At 34.4% G+C, this 21201-nt stretch overlaps 2 protein-coding genes across 2 annotated transcripts; one reads left to right on the plus strand and one right to left on the minus strand.

Moving 5' to 3' along the window:
* Nucleotides 1-1192: 1192 nt before the first annotated feature.
* On the minus strand, nt 1193-12272 carry LOC306864750 (GPI ethanolamine phosphate transferase 1-like). The gene is made up of 29 exons (XM_079408958.1): nt 11981-12272; nt 11515-11766; nt 11002-11123; nt 10823-10921; nt 10644-10750; nt 9857-9981; nt 9435-9565; nt 9060-9176; nt 8919-8959; nt 8771-8830; nt 8561-8653; nt 8425-8480; nt 8091-8169; nt 7817-7999; nt 7525-7664; nt 6631-6730; nt 6399-6491; nt 6220-6311; nt 5966-6071; nt 4322-4430; nt 3867-3969; nt 3237-3339; nt 2997-3083; nt 2842-2897; nt 2694-2769; nt 2510-2583; nt 2160-2202; nt 2014-2066; nt 1193-1865 (listed from the first exon to the last, which is right to left on the minus strand). The coding sequence occupies exons 2-29, from the start codon at nt 11739-11741 to the stop codon at nt 1742-1744; spliced, it is 2799 nt and encodes a 932-aa protein (XP_079265084.1). The 5' UTR covers nt 11742-11766; nt 11981-12272; the 3' UTR covers nt 1193-1741.
* Nucleotides 12273-14489: 2217 nt separating this feature from the next.
* LOC306864691 (COP9 signalosome complex subunit 5) lies at nt 14490-20578 on the plus strand. Its single transcript, XM_079408853.1, has 8 exons — nt 14490-14864; nt 14965-15199; nt 16117-16245; nt 16667-16732; nt 16843-16928; nt 17023-17134; nt 18544-18692; nt 19495-20578. The coding sequence occupies exons 1-8, from the start codon at nt 14728-14730 to the stop codon at nt 19583-19585; spliced, it is 1005 nt and encodes a 334-aa protein (XP_079264979.1). The 5' UTR covers nt 14490-14727; the 3' UTR covers nt 19586-20578.
* The last annotated feature ends 623 nt before the right edge of the window (nt 20579-21201 follow it).

The following is a 21201-nucleotide window of genomic DNA, read 5'->3' on the forward strand; positions in this document are numbered from 1 at the left end:
TAGCAGAATCAGCAGATCACTTCCAGAGGAAGGCCAAAGAAAGACTTAGCATAATTTAACCTTAGTGAGGAAAACGTTTAGCGACTAAATGAACCCATGCTGAGATTGATAGACGGTAAAAGTATACAAATATACACCAAAGGAAATTTACTACATAAATCCACACAAGTTGCACATAATGTCATATCTAATGGTGTGTTGAGATATTTATTATTAAAATACACGTAGCCTAATTTGGTTATGTCTTTGTTTCTTATTTAACCATAATCATGATATTGTAACTGTCTTGTCTTGTGCACTTTTCCGTGAACATTGCGCATAAATCATAACTGGGACTAATGAAATTCAATAATAACGGCAATCGTAGGCCTATTTAAAGGCTCACATTTGAATATGTTATTTTCTTTATTTATGAAGAATTATAAGCATGTGTATGATGTGATTTAGCCTATGCATATTTATTTGTTCGAAAGTTTGGCAGTGATCACAAGATGCTAGGGCAAGTTTTGTATTGTTTACAGAAAGGTGCGTTCTCATCAGTTTTTTTTTTTTCTTCTGTTAATTATCATGTTGCCTGTCTGTTTTTCTTCAAAGCACCAACTTGCCTAATGTTGGTTTGATTGCTTGTATTAGATGAGAAAATAATTAAGTTTGCCTTCCTGTGACGTAATGATTACGAAAACGATTATTAATTTTTGTTAATTATTTTATTTCAGTTAGTTTTTCAATAACTGTTGTTAGTTTCGTTTCGTTTTAGTTTTTCAAATATTTTCACATTTTTATTTTATTTCAGTTTACGAAATAGTTTTTTCATCAATCGTTTTCGTCTTAGTTTTCATTTACGAAAATAACCTTGGTGTCTAGTCTTAAGATGACAGGGTCTGTGGTTTTCGGTTTTCCCCTGTGATCTTGTCACAGCTGCAGAGGGGGATGTGCTTAAGTTATTAATGGACATTGATGATGTGAATAAAACTAATGTGTTTCTGAACAGACTATAATATTTACATATAAGCAAATATATATATATATATATATATATATATATATATATATATAAAATGTTGGGATATAATGTTTCATTACATCATTTAATGCATACATTAATGCGATTAATGAGTTTGAGCTACAATTCCATTTAAAAAGTTTAGTCAATAATATTTTTTTTATGTTTTTGAAAGAAGTCACTTATGCTCACCAAGGCTGCATTTATTTAAACCGTAATATTGTGAAATATTATTGATAATTCTAGAGTTATTACAAAATAACTTTAATACATTTTAAAATGTAATTTATTAGCGTGAAGGTTTATTGTAAATGAATAATTTTGCATATTTACAATATTAAAATACAGTGTTATAAAACTACACATTTACCATAATACCATCTGAGAATTAGATCCCAGTTAAATAAAGTACAGTAACATTCTTCACCTTTGGCATAAATCATACAGTCCATATACAGAGACATAATCAAGTCCTTTCCCTTTAATTTAAATCAGTCCTATGGCATTTGTTCCCCTTTAAGCCCCAGCACTAAAATACCTGCAAGTCCACTGGATGTATTAACAGCAGATCACTTTTCTTTAATTAGTTATACCATACAGAGTCTTCCTATTGTAAGATGCAGAGTCATAAGTCTTAAGTAACAATGATGTTAAGAAATACCCATAAACAGGAAGACCCCACACTGAACATTTTTTGCACCTTGTAAACTTCAGGAAAGAAGTCCTGGTACTAGGTTTTCACCTAAAGTGCATCTTTTGGTTCCGTCCAATGAGGATCCTCTTGGAGGTTAAGATGTGTGTCATGATGCTCAACAACATCAGGAAGATGGTCATGGACATCACAATGACATAGTGACTAATACTGCAACACAAAATAAACATTTTATCATATTTGTGTAATATGGGCATTTACATATGTACAATGACAGAGGCAAACCAAACTGAGCTTGTGTTTCCCCATGGTTAACAGGATGGAAGCTAAAACAAGATGTACAACACAGTTAACCCACCTGGTGCCTATATCAAGCCAGCTTCCGTAATCTTGTACTAAGAAAAAGAAGTGCTGGTGAACAAGAATAGAGATGATTAATAAAAATGCAACTTTTATGCAATTTAATTTTGCCATTATTTGTCATGTTCTCTATGCTAAGCTTACCAGTGCCATCAAGTCTGAGATGACAAGTACAACGAGGAAAAGGCTGGAAAATAAATGCAGATTTGATGTAAATTTATGCTAAATAATGCCATAAAGCTATCTACATATACAAACAATATTTTGTTCTGCCTGACCAGGAACATATCCTTGTTGGACTTGTTTTTTTTTGTTTTTAAATCAAGTACCCTAGATACCAAAGCCCAGTTGTCTGCAGTCAACAAGGAAGTGTCTGGAAAAGACTTGAGCCCAAATATAGTAAATGCTTGAAGAAGTGGTCAGTCTGCAGACAATATGGGCAAAAAGAGAAAGACCTGTTGGTTTCCTGCTGTTTTAATTATTCTGGTAAGTACCTTCGTGATGAGAGCTGTGTTGACACTTGAATGCTTTCGAATGTGCACATCACAATTACAAATGGAATTAATACCTAGAAGAAGATGTAACAGTTAACGAAGCATAATAGCACAAATAGCTGTGGTGCATGTGGCATTAAAAAAAAAAAAGTGTCTGAAACTTTATGTTAAGGAAGTGCTATACCTTCCACATCAGCAGGGCGCCCATGATGAAAGGATTGAAGATGGTCAGAAAGCAATAAACTGAGGCTGGATCAAAACTGTGAGGGAAGACAATTAATTAATTTAAGTTTATTTTATAGCACTGTTTTACTTTAAAATGAGCAGCTTACCTATTAATAGAGGCAATGTTCCCGCAGCCAAAGAATGCAATTATAATGAAAAACACCTATTACAACAGTTAAGGAACTATATTATTTATATAATAGTATAAAAAAAATGTAATAACCAAAAGACACAAATAATAGTTTGTAGTCCAAAAGGATGCAAAGAAGTAAGATCTCCGAATGTCATCCAGCCTCAGCTGCCTGATCTTGGTAATGTCAATGTTTTCAGCAAAATCAATGCTGGAGAGCTGAGAAAACAGGAGACGGTACAATCAATGGTCTGTCTACTCTTACTGTGAGACATAAACTTTACACAATGCAATAAGCTTCAACCACATTTTGAGACTATTTTAGAGGCTGAAGGTAAGCACGAAGAAGCCTAGAGGAGGAGGGGACGGTACCTCAGTCCGATTTGAACTCCCTTGTGTGTTCATGGCTTCCTGCTCAATGTTGACCCATGCAAACATGAGCCATGACAGCACCGGAGGAAAAAGAGCCTCATACCTTTACAATTTACAAACAAAGCAGCTATTAGAATAAGGGCTTTCATTTTAAAATATGAATTTTGAATAAATTACATTCACATTTAGAATAAATTATAATAAAATAACACAAAATGAACAGAATACCATCTTTAAAAAGTTATTTTCAATTCATTTGATTTATTAATTAGAACATCATGTCATTTGATTAATAGCTTTATAATATAAACTATGGTTCAATAGTTTAGGGTTCAAATTAATGCCGTTTTTGTTTTTTTACTTTCTATTCATCAAAGTAACCTGAAAAAAATGTACTGAAAATGAACTGAAACTGTCTCAAACCAGTCAGTGGCTAAACTAAAAACTTCTGCAACTTAACTGCTTACTATAAGCACTATGTGGTTCTTTTTTTAATTCCATTTCCTTAGACAGGCAACCTCAAGAGGAGAATTTGACTAAATCTTGCATGCTGAATTACTCTTAAACTTAGCACAGACACATACAAATTAATGATTAGATGGCGTTAGATTGATGGTCAGTGGCTTTTACCCTGTGCTCAGGAGAAGGTAGACACAAACTAAGGACATCAGGATACTCAGAAGTCTGTGAAAGAGCCTGGTGGAACTCAACAACGGTATTAAAAATGAGGAAACTAAAAAACAAAGTGTGAGAGAAAAGGGGATAAAGTATGAACAGGATGGAAGAAAAGAAGAAGTGCAATTCATTGGTTAACAGTCATGCATCAAGGGTTCATCACACCATTTAGTCACCCTCATGTCATTTCAAATCTATATGACTTTCTTTTTTCTGCACAAAAGAAAATATTTTGGGGAAAAAGATTCCTCTAAATATCTTCCTGAGTGTACCACAGAAGGCAGAAAATCATACAGATTTGGAATGACATGAGGGTGAGTAAACAATGAGAGAAGTTTAATTTTTGGTTGAACTATCTATCCCTTTAATTCTGTCTATAAAAGAGCATCATGGGAATGGAGATGGCAAACCTAGTGTGAGCCAGCTAACAAGCTGGTTGAAGAGAGGCAAGCCTTGCTTCAGTTGCAGACTGGAGTGTGTGCTGATCAGGGTGTAAGCACACAGCACCACCTGCATCATCTGGAAACAAATGTACACAAATAAGATTCTCAGAGGAGTTTAAAGTAGGTTCAATTTAGATGTAATCCCAATTAAGCAAGTAAGTAAATAAATAAATAAATAGGTCAAAAAATATATAGGCTACATTTGTGACCCTGGAGCACAAAAAAGCAGTCATAAGTAGCACGGGTATATTTGTAGCAATAGCCAACAATACATTGTATGGGTCAAAATGATCAATTTATCTTTTATGCCAAAAATCATTAGGATATTAAGTAAAGACCATGTTCCATGAATATATTTGGTAAATTTCCTACTGTAAATATATCAAAACTAAATTTTCGATTAGCAATATGCATTGCTAATAACTTCATTTGGACAACTTTAAAGGCGATTTTCTCAATATTTACATTTTTTTTCAAATAGTTGTATCTCAGCCAAATATTGTCCTATCCTAACAGTACAACCATACATCAATGGAAAGCTTATTTATTCAGCTTTCAGATGATGTATAAATCTCAATTTCAAAAAAATTGGCCCTTATGACTGGTTTTGTTGTCCAGGGTCACATTTAGACATTTCATCAAATCTTTTTTGATTTTGTATCTACTATTTAAAATGTTAAAATAATTAGATTCTGAAATCGTTTACAGTAGAGTAACAGTAATGTGTCTTATGTACAACATAAAAAGAGATTTCATAATTTCACCAGAGATAGTCAGCAGCAGGAAATGCAATATATACTATCAAACGACAAAATACAATCAATCAATAGCAGTTACCCTATTACCATATGTATTTCCCATTTGCATTTTGGTCATTACTTCCTAGTGTATTTACCAAATAGCCCCTTCTTTTCTCCCTGTCTTTTGTTCCGTGCTCCTAGTTTCTTTATTGAAACATGTTCCTTATTTAAATGATTTTCATGTCATACTGGATTCTCTAGCTCGCCTGAACCTACTCTTTACAGAACGGTTCCCTGGATCACTATTTTTAAATACAGGGCTTCTCAACTGGAATTTGCGGACCTCTTTGTAGAGGGGAGGGGGGGTGTTGAGGAAACTGCAGGCTTATAATAAATTAAATCCTAAAAATAAGTCGGCGCCAATAGCCTCGTGGTTAGTGCGTCGACGTACAGCGCAACTGCACTCACGGCGGCACGACTTCTCGAGGTCCTTTACCAATCCCTCTCTCCCTCCTCCCGTCTCTCTGTACTGTCCCATCTATAAAAACTGCATAAAAGGCCCATAATAAACAAATAAATAAAAATCATAAAAAGGAGTAAATAATTTAAAAACAATCAAAATGAAACCCTTACTAAAGCGGCAATTCATGAAGAAAATGCAAACATGCTGTTAAAATATTCAAATATTTTATGTTTCAACAAAATCTCAGGGGATATGTCAAGGAAATATTTTAGACAAAAAGGATTTGGTTGAAAAAAACATTTGGGAATCTCATATCCAGATGCTGTTCAGAACAATATCTTGACCTCAAATGTCTGCACCAAAATGTCCTAGAGTGAAAAAGGACACAAAGAAAGAGTCAAAAATGACCTGGCAGATGAACAGCTGACGATCCCTTCGGATCAGGGGAGAGCGTCTCCATGATGACCAGAGGTATGAAGACGAGTTGAAGAGGGTCAGCACTCCTGCGCAAATTCTACAGTAAAACATTAAATTTAAAAGATAAACCTTCTAAACAAAGATCAGAGAGTATGAATGTGTTTAACAGTTTAAATGAGGGGAATGAACACAAATTATTGTGTATGACAGGTTTTGGCAACAGTAAGTGAACAAAGAGTGCTCACACATAGTTGAGGTCTGGTTCCCGTCCCACCACAGGCAACAGTGGAAACACAGCCAGAAAGAGACAGCTCAAAATCCAGCTCAATGACCTAAGCTACAGTACAACAAAAGACAAAAACAAGTATTAAAAAAACACTCCTTTCAGATCAGATCTGACCAGGTCTTGAGAAGGTCACCTTACCTTTGCTTTTGTGTAAAGGCCAGAAACCACAGGCCACAGTGCCAGCACAAACAGCCCCAAGGTCAACATGGCCCGATAGAAAAAACTCACAACCTAAAAACCACCAGCATAAAGGAAATGAAAGAAGTGAAACAGTTAACACATCTAATTACTAGGGTGCAAAAGAGTGCTAACACTCAAACACAGACAACAGAATTCACCATGTCTAGCACACAGCTAATCGAACACTTACTAGTAATTCAATTCCAAAAGTAACCAGCAAAAAATATCCAAAGCATTTGCTGAGTGGTAATGAGGGGATTGCTCGAACCAGTCCAGCAAGAGTTTCAAATCTGCGACAGAGAGAAAACACACAAAATCCAAAAATCAAATAAGGAGAAAAACTAACTTGGTATAATATTTATTAATACATTTGAATTTGATTAATAAATACATATTTTCTAAGCATTTTTATGAAATGCATCTATTTTCCTATTCATCCTTGGTCATGTGAATAATTTTGCACATTGTTGGGCCTGTGTCGTTAATTTATATTTATTAATGAACATTATAGATTCACAATATATCAGAATGACAATGGTTTTGGGACAAAATTTTGAATTTATTGGTATCTATCAATATTGCATACATATATTGATGAGTATTGATATTTAAACGGATAGTTCATGCAATAATGAAAATTCTGTCATTAATTACTCACCCTCATATCGTTCCAATAAAGTCATAATTTTTTTGGTTTTCTTTGCGCACAAAAAGTATTCTTGTAGCTTTGTAAAATTATGGTAGAACCACTGATGTCACATGGACCATTTTAATTATGTCCTAACTATATTTCTGTGCCTTGACCATGGTAGGACCCTTGCTGTTTATGGAGGGTCAGAAAGGTCTTGGATTTCATCACAAATATTTTATTATCTGTCCTGAAAATGAACAGCAGCAGTCTTGCAGGTTTGGAACAACATGAGGGTGAGTAATTAATACATTTTTATTTTGGGGGGAACTATTCCTTTGTGCATGCTCAATCCTATATTGTTACATTTAAGTAATAATTTAATAAAACTGTTAAATATAATCTATAGAAAATCTCAAAATAATATTTTAATAAAAACAGGGATGAGTAACTTACTCCCTAATGACAGAGAACCACACAGGCACAGGGAGCAAGCAGTAGATGTAGTAGGTCCAAGGACTGGACTGGACCAACAAGAACAGAGCCACAAGCAGACCTATACACAGAAACATCTGTCCCAGACTCCTTTCTGTTACCTTGAATACCACAGATACAAACAAACAGGAAATTACATATATACAACTTTTTTTTTTTTTTTTTTTCTCAATAAACCCCTAACCTCAATATGACTGGCAAGTACCATGACCACAAACATGCTGCACTCTGGACTACAACTTCTCTCGCTTACCATGTGCATGTTAGTTGGAGGTTTGCGTAGGCTAGCATGCGTCTTCAGGATGAACAAAACCACATAAGAGGTCCAACCAATAAAGCCCAGAACTACACTGCTGCCAAGAAAGACCCGGTCATATGTGTGATAATATGACAAGCCCTCCATGGTCTGGACAATCAGATCTTCACAATAATGTATCTGGAGAAAAAGACAGAGAAAGATACGACAAGACAAGATAAAGATAATCAACAAGTCAGTTTGGACATGACAACAACTAATCAACACTCACTGCTTCATCAAACTGTCCTTTCTGGATCAAATTTCTTGCATTACGCACAAAATCCATCTGTTTAGAGTCAGTCAGAGGCCTAGAAGTAAAAAAGACATCTCAGAACGTGATCTGACCTTAGTAGCTATATACCAACACCTTTAGAAGACTGCCTGACCAATCAAATTTGAGGACTTGAACATTTAATTTGCACTGGCAAATTCAAAAATCTTTTATGTTCCAAGGAAGAAAGTAAGTCATATAGGTTTGAAAAGATGTGAGAGTGAGCAAATTATGACTGAATGTTTATTTTTAGGTATTTTAAGTATGCTTTTAAGCATTGACTTTTACTCACTGGTAGGGTGTAAACAGAAAAGATATTGTTGTTTCTTTCTTCTGTGCCATTTTCACCTGTTGATTTAATGAACACAAGACAGCTGCTTATTTGTAATTACAATGGACAGAATGGACCAAAATGTACTGTACTTTACCCTGAACTGCTCCAAGATCTGAATTGCATTTGCATATATGCTCTCAGCCTTAAAGTGCTGGCTGTTGTTCAGGTAATTCAGAGGTAAGACACCCTGTGATGCAAGAAATGCGTTAATACAATAATATAAGAAGTGCACGCATGCCTAAATAGAAATGCGCTGCTTTTTGATATCAACTCATGATCGGAAAGCTCTGAAAATCATGCTCACCACAGAGTTCAAAGGAAAGGGAACTCCTATAAGTGATGACATTAGCGGAGCAATATCAGCCTGCAATAGCATAAAAAGGCCAGATCAACTCAGCTGTGTTCCTGTCATTTATAAACATTTTGTAAATAAACGAGACAGAAAATCTCACCTGATTGACATCGACTCTCCTGTATGTTTCCAACCCCCATTCTAAAATGTAAGAAGGGTAAAAGAAATATTGACAAAATCAATTCCATGTTTGAATATGGATATAAAGTGGTGTGAGACCAATAAGAGACATTAAACAAACCTTTTAAATAATTATCATCATATTTGTGAGAGGTCTCCCGTTGCGCTGTCTGAACCCCAGCACCCCAAGCTACTAGTGGGGTCAACGTTTCTGACAGATGTCCCGCACCGTGAGATCCTATAAAACATATGCTCGTATACTGCATTGAACAGATTCATAAGTGATAAATTACCTATTCTTCTACACAAAATGTTATTTTGAAATGCTGACTTGAACTTGAACCGGAATATAAATCAAGTGAACGTTATTTTATTCTTAAAAGGTTGACTTCATTCGGAGAGATAAATGTAATTTATTAACCTTTTTAACAAAGTTTTCTGTCACAGATTTCTTAAGTTTTAAAGTTATAAAGACTAGGTCACAGAGATGTTTTACCCCAATTTGTCATGCCATGGTCAGACGTAAAAACATAAGCTGTTTTTCCATCATGCCCATAAAAGTCGTCCATCATAGTGACGAGTTCAGCTACACCAGCATCAACCAGACCAATGTTCTCTAGATATTCCCTGTAAGTGCAGAAAATATTACATTTGAGAATCTGACAATGGCAGTAGCGCCACCTAGTGGTACATATTATCTAAAGTGTTCTGAATATATGCATTTAGTGAATAAATACAAACTACCAGTTTAAGATATCTCAACACACTATCCTACAATACAATTCAATTTATCTTTCACTTTTTACAACAAACATTATTCCAAATTGTCTTTAGAAAAACAGTAAAATAAAAAGATAAAAGGGAAAATGTGTTGTTAATCACATTACAATGTCTAATGTGGTGATGTTTTTTACTTACTTTGACATGGGTCGGTGGGCATGGCCATTGGTGTCTAACCCCAAAAGATGAAGGAAAAACACATTCTGTCCTTCATGTAACATATTCAGTTGAGTTTTGTTGCTTTTGGCACCGCTGAGAAAATTCTTAATTGAAGAAAAAAAGAAATGAGATAATTTAGCCAAGCTGTTCAATCATTTCCTCACATTATTAATTACAAGATCTTTTCAGGGTTTCAGACCTATCAAAAGTATAGGGCAAAGTAAAATAATTTTTTTTAATCAAGTTAATTTTTTAAGCATTGATGCATTAAATTGATTAAAAATGACATATATAATGTGCCAAAAGATTTATATTTCAAATAAAAACTGTTCGTTTGAAATTTCTATTCATCAAAGAATCCTGAAAAAGTGTATCATTGTTTCCACAAAAATATTAAGCAGCACAACAACAGCACTGATACAAAAATGAAACATTTAAATTATACATGTGGATCTCGTGCCACTGAAGACTGGGGTAATGGCTAATGAACATTCAACAAATATATTTTTAACTAATATTTCTATATATAAAATAATTATTATCCAAGATTTAGGAGATGATTTAGAAATTTTATTCTAAATAATTTTAGACAAAACATGTTGTACAATTCAAGTTTAAACAATTGCTTATGATTTTTTTGAATAGTAGACCTCTAAATGCTTGACCATGCTTTAATATGTATCCAGCCGGAATAACAGTTGTGTTTTTTGAACGTTTAGTTCATAAAAAGTAATTAATTAAAAGGCCCTACATAAAAGTGTCCTACCTTCACTTCATCAAATACCCATGTATCAAGTCTGGAAGCATCAGTGGAGGCAAAGTCCTCCTGATCTGGAGGGTAAGTGTGAGTGTATACATGGTCTCCAGTGGCTCCTATAAAACACATGCTGGTAAAGCTACCAAATAATGTCACTATACTGTTTATTCACAGGTGTGTGGTTATACCTTTAGCAAACATGGGTAATATATCAGGGCTTCCCCAACACCAGGCATGTCTGCTCTCATTAAAAACAGAATCAAACTCCACTGGATTCTCCTTCCAGCCTGTAAGCACGGAAATAAGTGATGCAATAAATTTACACACATAAAGGTTATACAGAAACACACATGCGACTGCTGCTTACCCTTGGCAACAGCACTAACATCCTCATAAAAACCCGCTATTAGAGCCACATGACCTGGGCGTGATTCCGTAGGGACTCGTGTGTGAGACACTCCCCATGTGCCGCTCTCCTCAATCACACTCCTTATGACAGAAAACAATAAGCACAAGTTAAATGTATTTATACACTATAAAGAAAACAATAAACAGACATTCATCGCAGATAAGAATAATTTCAGTGCTTATAAGTGTAATATTTTCTCATTTAATCTGCATAGAATGCATTTTAGGAAATACAGTTTATGCCCTGTATTTTTTAGGAATATCTTTTTTCATAAACCTCTATAAAAAGTTTTCCAAAAATGTTTTAAATGATAGATCAAAATTCCATTAGATTGAAATAATGTCAGTGATTTTGTCTCCATAGTTTGAATTTCAATGCATTTTATGGAGACCATCTAAAAGCATGAAAGTCTTCTTTTCTGGACCACATTCGTAAACAGGACAAGCACATGCATGATTCCACGCTCATCACCTTAGGTAAGGAGCCCTGACTGTCCCATTGTTGTCTGGCTTAAAGAGACTGTCGGCTCTCAGACCATCTGCCACAAAGAGCACCAGGCGCTTGGCCGGAGGGGCCAGAGGGACACGCTGTGGTGTCATTCCATGGACGAGAGGGGACGTGAAATATATGTCAAATATTGAGAGAAAGAAGACTACATGGACAATCAGTCCCACGATGAAGAATGTCACCATGTTCATCTTGTCTGCTGTCAGACCTGTGGCACTGATTTAGAAAAAGTAAAGACAAGAGAAAAGCTGGACATTTGAAATGCATTCAGTTATACTTAAAAGTATTTTGAATTTCGCCTTAAAGGGATTGTTACATATTAACATGACAATACATTCAAAAAAGGACTAAATAATCCATAACCATCACAGAAGTAACATTTGCAAATATTTTTAACAATAGTATAAGTGAATAAAAATAAAAATCTTACCCTTTTCGCTTAAAAGTCGCTTAAAATTAAGATAAATAAATGTGTATCAGTCCATCAGTACTGTCAGAAGCTGAAAGCACTTGGCAGAGCCGTGAGTCCACGAGACACAGCTTCTAAAAAAAACGCGTCTTTCACACAGGCTTTTCGTCTGTTTTAGCGTACTGTTATATGTCTGGAGAACAACTTGGGTTTTGACCTACTAAACCAAATAGTTTGTAAGCAGATTAGAACTTTGCTCCACTTCCTTGTATTGGTAACCTTTGAACTGGAAGTCATTCTTCTTCTTCTTCTTTCGGAGTTTTATGGCGGTTGGCAAACCAGCTAAATGGTGCATTTACCGCCACCAACTGGACAGGAGTGTGAAGCGTTAACCGAGTGAAGCAAAAGTCAACTAATTATATATTAAAAAAAAAAAAAAAAAAAAATAGTCTATCTATATACATAAACCATATTCTGTTAACCAATTCTGTTTCTCTTAGATACCTCATTAGAGCACTATAAACCCTTGTCTCTTTCTGTGCGTTTTGAAATATGCTATTTACTGACAGTGTATTAATACCTATGTATCTTAATGATTCTATAAAGTTGATTCTTTCTCTGTTGTATTCTATGCAATGAATCAACACGTGTTCAACTGTTTCTGGCAAGCCACATTTATCACAATTCTCAGAAACTCTTTTTCCTATGATAAACAGTGAATAATTAAGGCATGTGTGCCCTATTCGAAGCCTAGATATTATGGCATCTTCTTTTCTGCTTCCGTATTTACTTCTCTCAACCCCAACTTTATTTTGAATTTTATACAGATGTCTACCTTTTGTCTCCTTGTCCCATTTCTGTTGCCACATTTTGTTTAGAGCAGATTTTATTATTGCTTTAACTTCAGTTTTGCTCAGTGATACATTAATATCTATTACATTACGTTTCAGAGATCTCTTTGCCATCTGATCAACCTCCTCATTACCCTCTACCCCCACATGTGCTGGAACCCATAAAAATGAAATGTTTACTCCTATTCTGTATATTCTGTACAGATTTTGAAGTATTTCATACAAAATATCCTGCCTGGATGTAGACTTTCCACTGTTTATACTCATTAAAGCTGAATATGCATCTGAGCATATCACTACATCCATAGGATGAACGTCTTCCACCCACTGAAGTGCCATTAAAATACCAATCATTTCTGCGGTGTACACTGAAACATGATCTGTAATTCTTTTTTCAATACTATATTTAAAGTGAGGAATGAAAACTGCTGCCGCTGTCCAGTATCTGGACTCTTAGATCCATCCGTGAATATTTGAATACTATTGTAATATTCTTGACTTAGATGCTGCTTCACAACTGTATCCTTTGTTATGATTATTTCCTTTTTTTTCATCTTGTCTTGCAATGTTAGATCTACATCTGGTTTAGGGAAAAGCCATGGAGGTATTGATGGCATTACCACTGTGGGACTAATATTTATATTATTTATTCCTATGTTCTGGGCTTCTTTTCCTACATTCCATCCAAAACTATTAATTTCTCTTTTTCCATACTCCCAGCATTTTTCTAGGATCTTTTTCACTGGGTGATTCTCATCATGTCCCTTTAGTGTACACCAATATGACATTTTTAATTGTAGCCTCCTTACGTCCAGAGGCATTTCTGCCATTTCTACCTGCATTGCTGGGATAGGGGATGTTCTGAATGCCCCACTACTTATTCGTAATGCTTGCGACTGAATAACATTTATTTTCTTTAACTCGGATACTGATGCTGAGCTATATATTATGCATCCATAATCTATTACTGGTCTGATCATTGCACAATAAATCCTTTTTAATGATTGTCGACTTGCACCCCAATCTACCCCAACTGGAAGTCATGCTATGCATTTTGGGAAATGTAGTTTACTCCCTGTGAGTTTTTTTTTTTCCTTCAGGAAAACATATACAATTTTAATAGTGTTTTTTAAATGATAGAAAATCAAGTTTAATTAGTTTAAATAATGTCAGTGATATTACGACTATGACATGAATTTAAAATTGTATTATACCTTTTTATGTAAGTAACATAAAAACACTAATATCTCCCTATTTTTACAGTAGCATACAATAACAAATCCAAATTGCACTTTGAATTTTGATATGCTATAATGATATACTCATTTTGGCCTTTTTTTCACATTTGCATATTTTATTTGTCCCATAACAGTAAATAGTACATTAAATACTTTTATTAAAATGATGAAAAAAATTAAGAAATAATTCAAAAGACAAAAATTATACTGTACAAACACCTTCAGGAGAACACTAAAGCGCATCAACTGAGTAGTTCAAATGTAACAAACGAGAGATAAAAAATAAAAAATAAACGTAAAAGGTAAACCTAAAGAAACTAAAAATAAATAAAATAACTACGATTTAAAAACAGACATAATAAACAATTAATTGATGAATAAAAATAATCCTTAATAAGCAGAATTTAACAGCAATAAGTGCAGTGAGACTTTTATTTTGACACTATTATAATTCCTCAGTTCACGCGTTTGGTCGCTAGCTTCACTCAGATCTGAGAGCTGGTCAGTAAAGGGATACAGAAGAGCTTTGTGAATGACTGCTAAATGCTGCGTTTAAAATTTTAGATAAACTAAACGCTTCGCGATATTATCAAGTATTTTAAATCTCGTAAATTGCGAGTAGTGCTGAACATAAGTTACTTCGTTATAGTTAATCCGGACGTAAAACCCGACTCTAGCTATGGCTGGAAGTAACATAGCGATGAAAACATGGGAGCTGTCAAACAGCATGCAGGAAGTTCAAAGTATTGATGAAATATACAAGTATGATAAAAAACAACAACAAGAGATTCTGGCAGCCAAACCGTGGACTAAAGAGTGAGTTTACCATACCATAGGAATTCATTCCTCTTCAAGAGGCCTGAAGTGCTTTCGAATGATGAATAACAGTTCTCCATGCTGCTTTTGTTGTTTACAGCCATCATTATTTTAAATACTGCAAGATATCAGCTTTGGCACTGTTGAAGATGGTGATGCATGCCCGATCTGGTGGAAACCTAGAGGTGATGGGACTAATGCTGGGGAAGGTGGATGGAGAGACCATGAACATCATGGACAGTTTTGCTCTACCCGTGGAGGGCACTGAAACGCGAGTCAACGCTCAGGCTGCAGCCTATGAATACATGGCTGCCTATATAGAGAATGCTAAACAGGTACACTAACCCATATGCATTGTCTAAAATTATAAATAATAAGAACACTGCTTTATACAGCAGGTACATTGCATATGCTAAATCTTGAGTTTTTCTGTGGTGCAGTATGCTACTAAAATATACATGTATTATGTATATGATATGCTATACCCATTATGTAATTAATTAATATGCATAATGTAATGTTAATTGAGAGACTACATGGAATATGCACTTCTAAAATTGTAAAACATCACAGTACCGTTCAAAATAAATTAATAAAAGCGCAAATGTGATTTAAAAGTATTAATAAATGTTGACTAGACACAGAAATTAAAATATACACAAAGTATGTATGCTGCATCTTTGTGTTATGCTATATGTAATGTATAAAAATATTTTTCTAATACTTCTATAATTACTACACATTAAGTTTTTAAGATCTAATATTAAATGAGAGATTATATGGGATATTTGTACTTTAAAGATATTTATCACGTAATAAGACCATTTAAAATTCATTATTGAAGGCAAAAAGGTGATTTAAAAATAGTAAAAAAAATCGTAAAGTAAGCGATAAACAGTCATAGGAACTAAAATAAACAAGTATTGTGTATGCTGCATCTTGGTGTGATATGCTATACTCATCTAAAAATATTTTACTAATACTTTTAGAGTTATTATGCATTCAGTTTTCATAATGTAATATTAATTGAGAGACTACATGAAACTTTTGCACTTTTAAAAATTTATTTATCACATAAAATGGATGAATGAAGGCAAAAAAGGTCATTTAAAAGCAAATACAGTCACATGAACCAAAATATACACTTTATACATTCATAGACAAATTATACATTAACTCCCTATGAATGTCATGACCAGAATATGATGAAATATTAGTAATTCTGAGGCTCATCATTTCTGAATCGATTTAGGTGGGGCGGTTGGAGAATGCCATTGGATGGTACCACAGTCATCCTGGATACGGCTGCTGGCTTTCAGGCATAGATGTCAGCACTCAGATGCTTAACCAGCAGTTTCAAGAGCCCTTCGTCGCAGTAGTGGTAAGAGCTGTTGAAAATGTTAAACTGGTTGCTTATTTTGCATTAGGGCTGATTTTGCAAAGTCCTCTCTAAACCCCATTACCATCAATCTCTAAAGACAGAGGGGGAAAATAGCTCAGCTATGAAATTGTTAAAGTATCAGTTTAAATTCAGTAATATCAGTGATCCATAATTGACCCCCAAAATACAAATGAGTTTGGTGACATTTGTAGTGGTGTCTGATTAATGGCTGTTGGCTTTGTAACTGAATACATTATACAGTTTACCCTTCGCTGCTATTGCTTATTTTGTGCTGAGGGCAAATAGCGAGCTGGTGCTCATAACTTTCACTTGCTAAACTGGCAGCTCAGTGTTTTTATTTGTTCTATTTGACTGAACTGTTTTGCTTATTACAGTCCTTGTAATTTTTCATCCTCCTCAGATTGATCCCACAAGGACTATATCCGCAGGGAAGGTCAATCTTGGAGCGTTCAGGACATATCCGAAGGTTTTTAGTAAAATGTTTTTTGTAACAGTCTGGTATTTCATATTTATTTGTCTATTCATTTATATGAGCTTGATAAGATTTTTCATCACATATTTAAATTTTAACACTAGGGTTACAAGCCTCCAGATGAGGGTCCATCTGAATACCAAACAATACCACTTAACAAGATTGAGGACTTTGGAGTGCACTGCAAACAGTAAGCTTTTTTACGCACATATTTATACCTGGAAACTTTATTGACATGGCTTGAAAATATTGGAAATTTACCCTAAGCTGTGTTGTGATTTTAGGTACTATGCTTTAGAAGTGTCTTATTTTAAATCTTCCCTGGACCGCAAACTTCTAGAGCTCTTGTGGAATAAGTATTGGGTCAACACTTTGAGCTCCTCCAGTCTTCTGACAGTAAGTACTGTCTTTTATTGGCATGATCAATTATTGTGCATTATGTGCAGAAATCTTCAGTAATTTTAGATTTATTTAACCCTTGTGCTGTGCTGAAAATACTTTTACCTAATTTGGTGTTCCCGGACAAAAGTGACCAACCTTTTTAAAAAAAAAAAATTGCTTGTAAATCTCTCTTTATGCAGTTAGCACTGGATTTTTTATTTATTATTCAGAACTGACTAATCATAGGCCTCATTGATCTGAGTTTAGGTATTTTCTGTGCTATACTCATCTAAAAATATTTTACTAATTGTTTTATAAATATAGTGCATTCAGGTTTTATGTTCTTACATTAATTGAGAGATGACGTAATATTTGCACTTTTAAAAAGTGAAAAAAGCATTATTTATGGATCTTTCTGAGATTATTCACTCATTCTGTATGCTTCAAGATCAAAGAAACCTACAATCAGTCAGTTCTGAAAAGAAATACAAAACTGTTATTTATAATCAAAAGAAAACAAGCTGATAAAAAGATTGAAATCAATATTTGGTCATAATATAGCATGATGAGATATTTATAAGCAATTTTATATAGGCCTGTCATTTTTGACTGGGGACATCACAAGTGTAAGACAAGTGTGGTGAAAAAAATGTGCTAAATATTATGCAAAAATGAGCCAAAATAAGTAAATTCTAGTCCAATGCGATAACATTAACTAGCATTTTTGGGAAATAACCAGAACACAGCATGAGGGCTATTAAAAGAGTATAACCTTATTTTTGCTTTTTGTCATTTTATTGTTGTTATTTTGTTTGTCATTTTATTGTTATCTCTATATCTTTTCTCTTGTTCATACTAAAATATTAAAATAATTGTTATCTTTATCATCCTGAAAATGTTTTGGATTCTGAAGGGTACAAGTATTTTATGTGCTGGAGATTAATAATATGACAGGGGTTTGTTGATAACTTGTGCGCATGATTAATATTTGTAGATGCTGCTTTTGTTTCCCTACCTATTTGTTTTGAAAGCATTCTGTCATGAGCTTTGTTTAACACTTTCAATGGGCTGTGTAGACTATCTAAACAGCAGCCTCAGAGCTCTGTGTTAGATAAATTGACTGCTTGTCAAAAGCGACTTGCTTCGCCAAGGAAGAAGTGTTGTCAGTGATTACGTTGTCACCACAGACCGAGACCTTAAGTCACTGAGTCTGTCTTTATTATGAATCCTCGTCTGGGCAGTGTACAACCTCACCTTCTGCAAACGTTTGAGACCTCATTCAGGAGGCTTCAGCAAACAATTCAACAAACTGCTTAACTGACCACCAGTGGAATGCATGTTGTGAAGGTTTAAGTATTGTTGTGAGATTGTGCATTAACCTAGAGCAAGTGGAACGGTGGTGTTAATGGCTCTTGTTCCTTCAGAATGCAGACTACACCACTGGACAGGTGTTTGACTTATCTGAGAAGATCGAGCAGGCAGAAGCTCAGCTGGGACGAGGCAGTTTCATGTTGGGCTTAGACACACATGATAGGAAATCTGAGGACAAACTTGCAAAGGCAACACGTGACAGGTAATACAATCCCTATCAATTCAGTATTAAATTTTTCCTTTCATAATATATTGTCAATTATGATAGTATAAATAAGTGGAAATAAACCAACAAGCCAAGCCAAGGCAAGTTTATTTATTTTCAAATGTCATGCACACTAAAAATGTAAAGTGCTTTAGACACAATCACAGTTCTAAATAAAGCTGTAAGTCATTTTTTTTAAAATATATATTTACTTATGGGGCAGGAGGGTAAATTTGTATCATTTGAGTATTGAAAATATAATATTGATTTAACATTTATTCATATTTATTTTGTGTGAGGTCATATGTTGTTTTCCTTTTTTGCTTTTTAAAATAAAAAAAAGTTGTTGTTTTAGATTTTTGGAATGAATAAAATCTATAATGTATAACAAATGTATAAACCTGGATAAAAATAAATAAACTTATTTGCTTTTTTGCTTTTCCCATCTTTATTTTTATTTTATAAAAGATTATTTATGTATTTATTTTTGTTTATTTGATTGATTGGGGTTAAATTAGTTTTTTGGGTATTGAGAATAGAATACTGACTTCACATTTATTCTTATTTTGTTATTATTCTTTTTCTTTATAAAGGATTATTTATTTACTTATTATTTTATTTATTTTTTTATTTCACATTTATTTATATTTATTTTATGTGAGCTTATAGGTGACTTGAGTGTCTGTTTAGGTGCAAGAGTCCCCAACGTTTGACTTGTACTGTATTGCAACTAATGACATAATTTTTTAAAAATAAATGTTATCACATTTTTGTAAAAACATCTTTCTTTGCTTTTCAGCTGCAAGACAACCATTGAAGCAATTCATGGTTTGATGTCCCAGGTTATCAAAGATAAACTCTTCAATCAAGTGAACACATCTTCCAACTAAACTTGGAAAGAACTGAAGTTATATGACTTCACATGCAGTGTTTGCTTAGTTATGTGTTCTTTCATTACGATTCTGCTTTGAAAGATTCAAAGGAATTCTCCTGTAGGAATGTTTGCGTCATTTATCGTTTGTTTAAACAAAGAAATAAATGCTGTTCGGGTTGATTCGTTGACAGACATTAGGTGTTTTTTGCTTCATCTTAAGTTACTTACAATATTTTTAAGACATATTTTAAAAATGTATTTTATCACATTTACTGCTAAAGTCTCATCTGAAATTATAACTCGCCCAGCTCATCGTCAAAGCTGTCCTTTAGATCAAGACAAATGAGTTTTCCTTAGTGCTTAGACATTTGAAATATATTCTCCTCTGGGTTCACAGTGTGTAACACGGTACTGCACCATTCCCATTTCCCACAGCTTGTGTCGGGAGCTGTAACAGCAGTATTCGACATTATATTTAACAAAAACCACAGTGCTCCACAAGAGGTCATTTTCATATTTGCCAGTCATAGCATTACATAATGGAATAACAAACTCAACGGCCCAAAGATAAACACAGCTTGGCATGGCCGCAGCGCATCTGTCAGGACGACCCTGTGCAGGTTGTCTCTGCGTTGTTCACAATCCTTCAGAATTCTGAGCGTTCTGCTGTGGCCTGTCACTGATACATCACAGAAACAGGAGCTCAATACAGTGGAGTCTATTCAGCCCTGCGTGTCTGCTCTTTATCGCTGCAGACACTCAACGCCCGTGTGGTTTCATGCACACACACGTGCCTGCGTTTTCTTACAGACAACAGTGCTGACTTCGTATTCATGGACGTTTTTGTACCCCACATCATTGTGCTAATTTTAAGATTTGCTGTTATATTTCGGTGCAATTTGTGGATTTTGGCCTGAAGTTGTAGGGAGGAGTGTGTTTTTTGCTCTTGTGATGACGTCCAATGTTTTATTCTGTAGAGTATTTAATTAATTAAAGGAATAGTTCAGCCAAAAATTGTATTTATTGAAAATGTATTCATCATCAGGCCATCCAAAATGTAGTTTGTTCATAAGAAACCAGTGTTTACCAGTGGATCATCTTAAGTGAATGCATGTCGTCAGAATGAGAGTTGAAAAAAACATAAAGTAATCCACTCCAGACTAAAAATTAATAATGTGGAAAGAAGAAACGGTTAAAAAGTCTTGATGGATTTGTTTGTTAAAAACATGCATATTTCCACAAATTGATGGACTGGAGTCGTGTGGATTATTTGTTGATTATTGTGATATTTTTATCAGCTGTTTGGACTTTAATTCTGACGGCACCCATTCACTGCAGAGGATCTATTGGTGAGCAAGTGATGTTATGCTAAATTTCTGGCTGAACTATTCCTTTAATTAATTTAATCCTCTACGGAATAAAAACATTCTCGCAACAACTTCAGGCCAAAATCCACAAATTTGAGGTCCTGGCTGAGAGCGAGTACATTTTTAGAAACTTTTCATTTTTGCATGAACCATTCCTTTAAAATCATAGTCATCAAAAAAATCCTATGCTGTGTTTTACCCATTGGAATTACAAATGAAGTTTATAATCATCACCAGATGAGCATTTTTTTAATACTTGCAGTAA

The sequence above is a fragment of the Barbus barbus genome (assembly GCF_936440315.1).
Source record: "Barbus barbus genome assembly, chromosome: 46".
In the NCBI taxonomy this organism is placed as follows: Eukaryota; Metazoa; Chordata; class Actinopteri; order Cypriniformes; family Cyprinidae; genus Barbus; species Barbus barbus.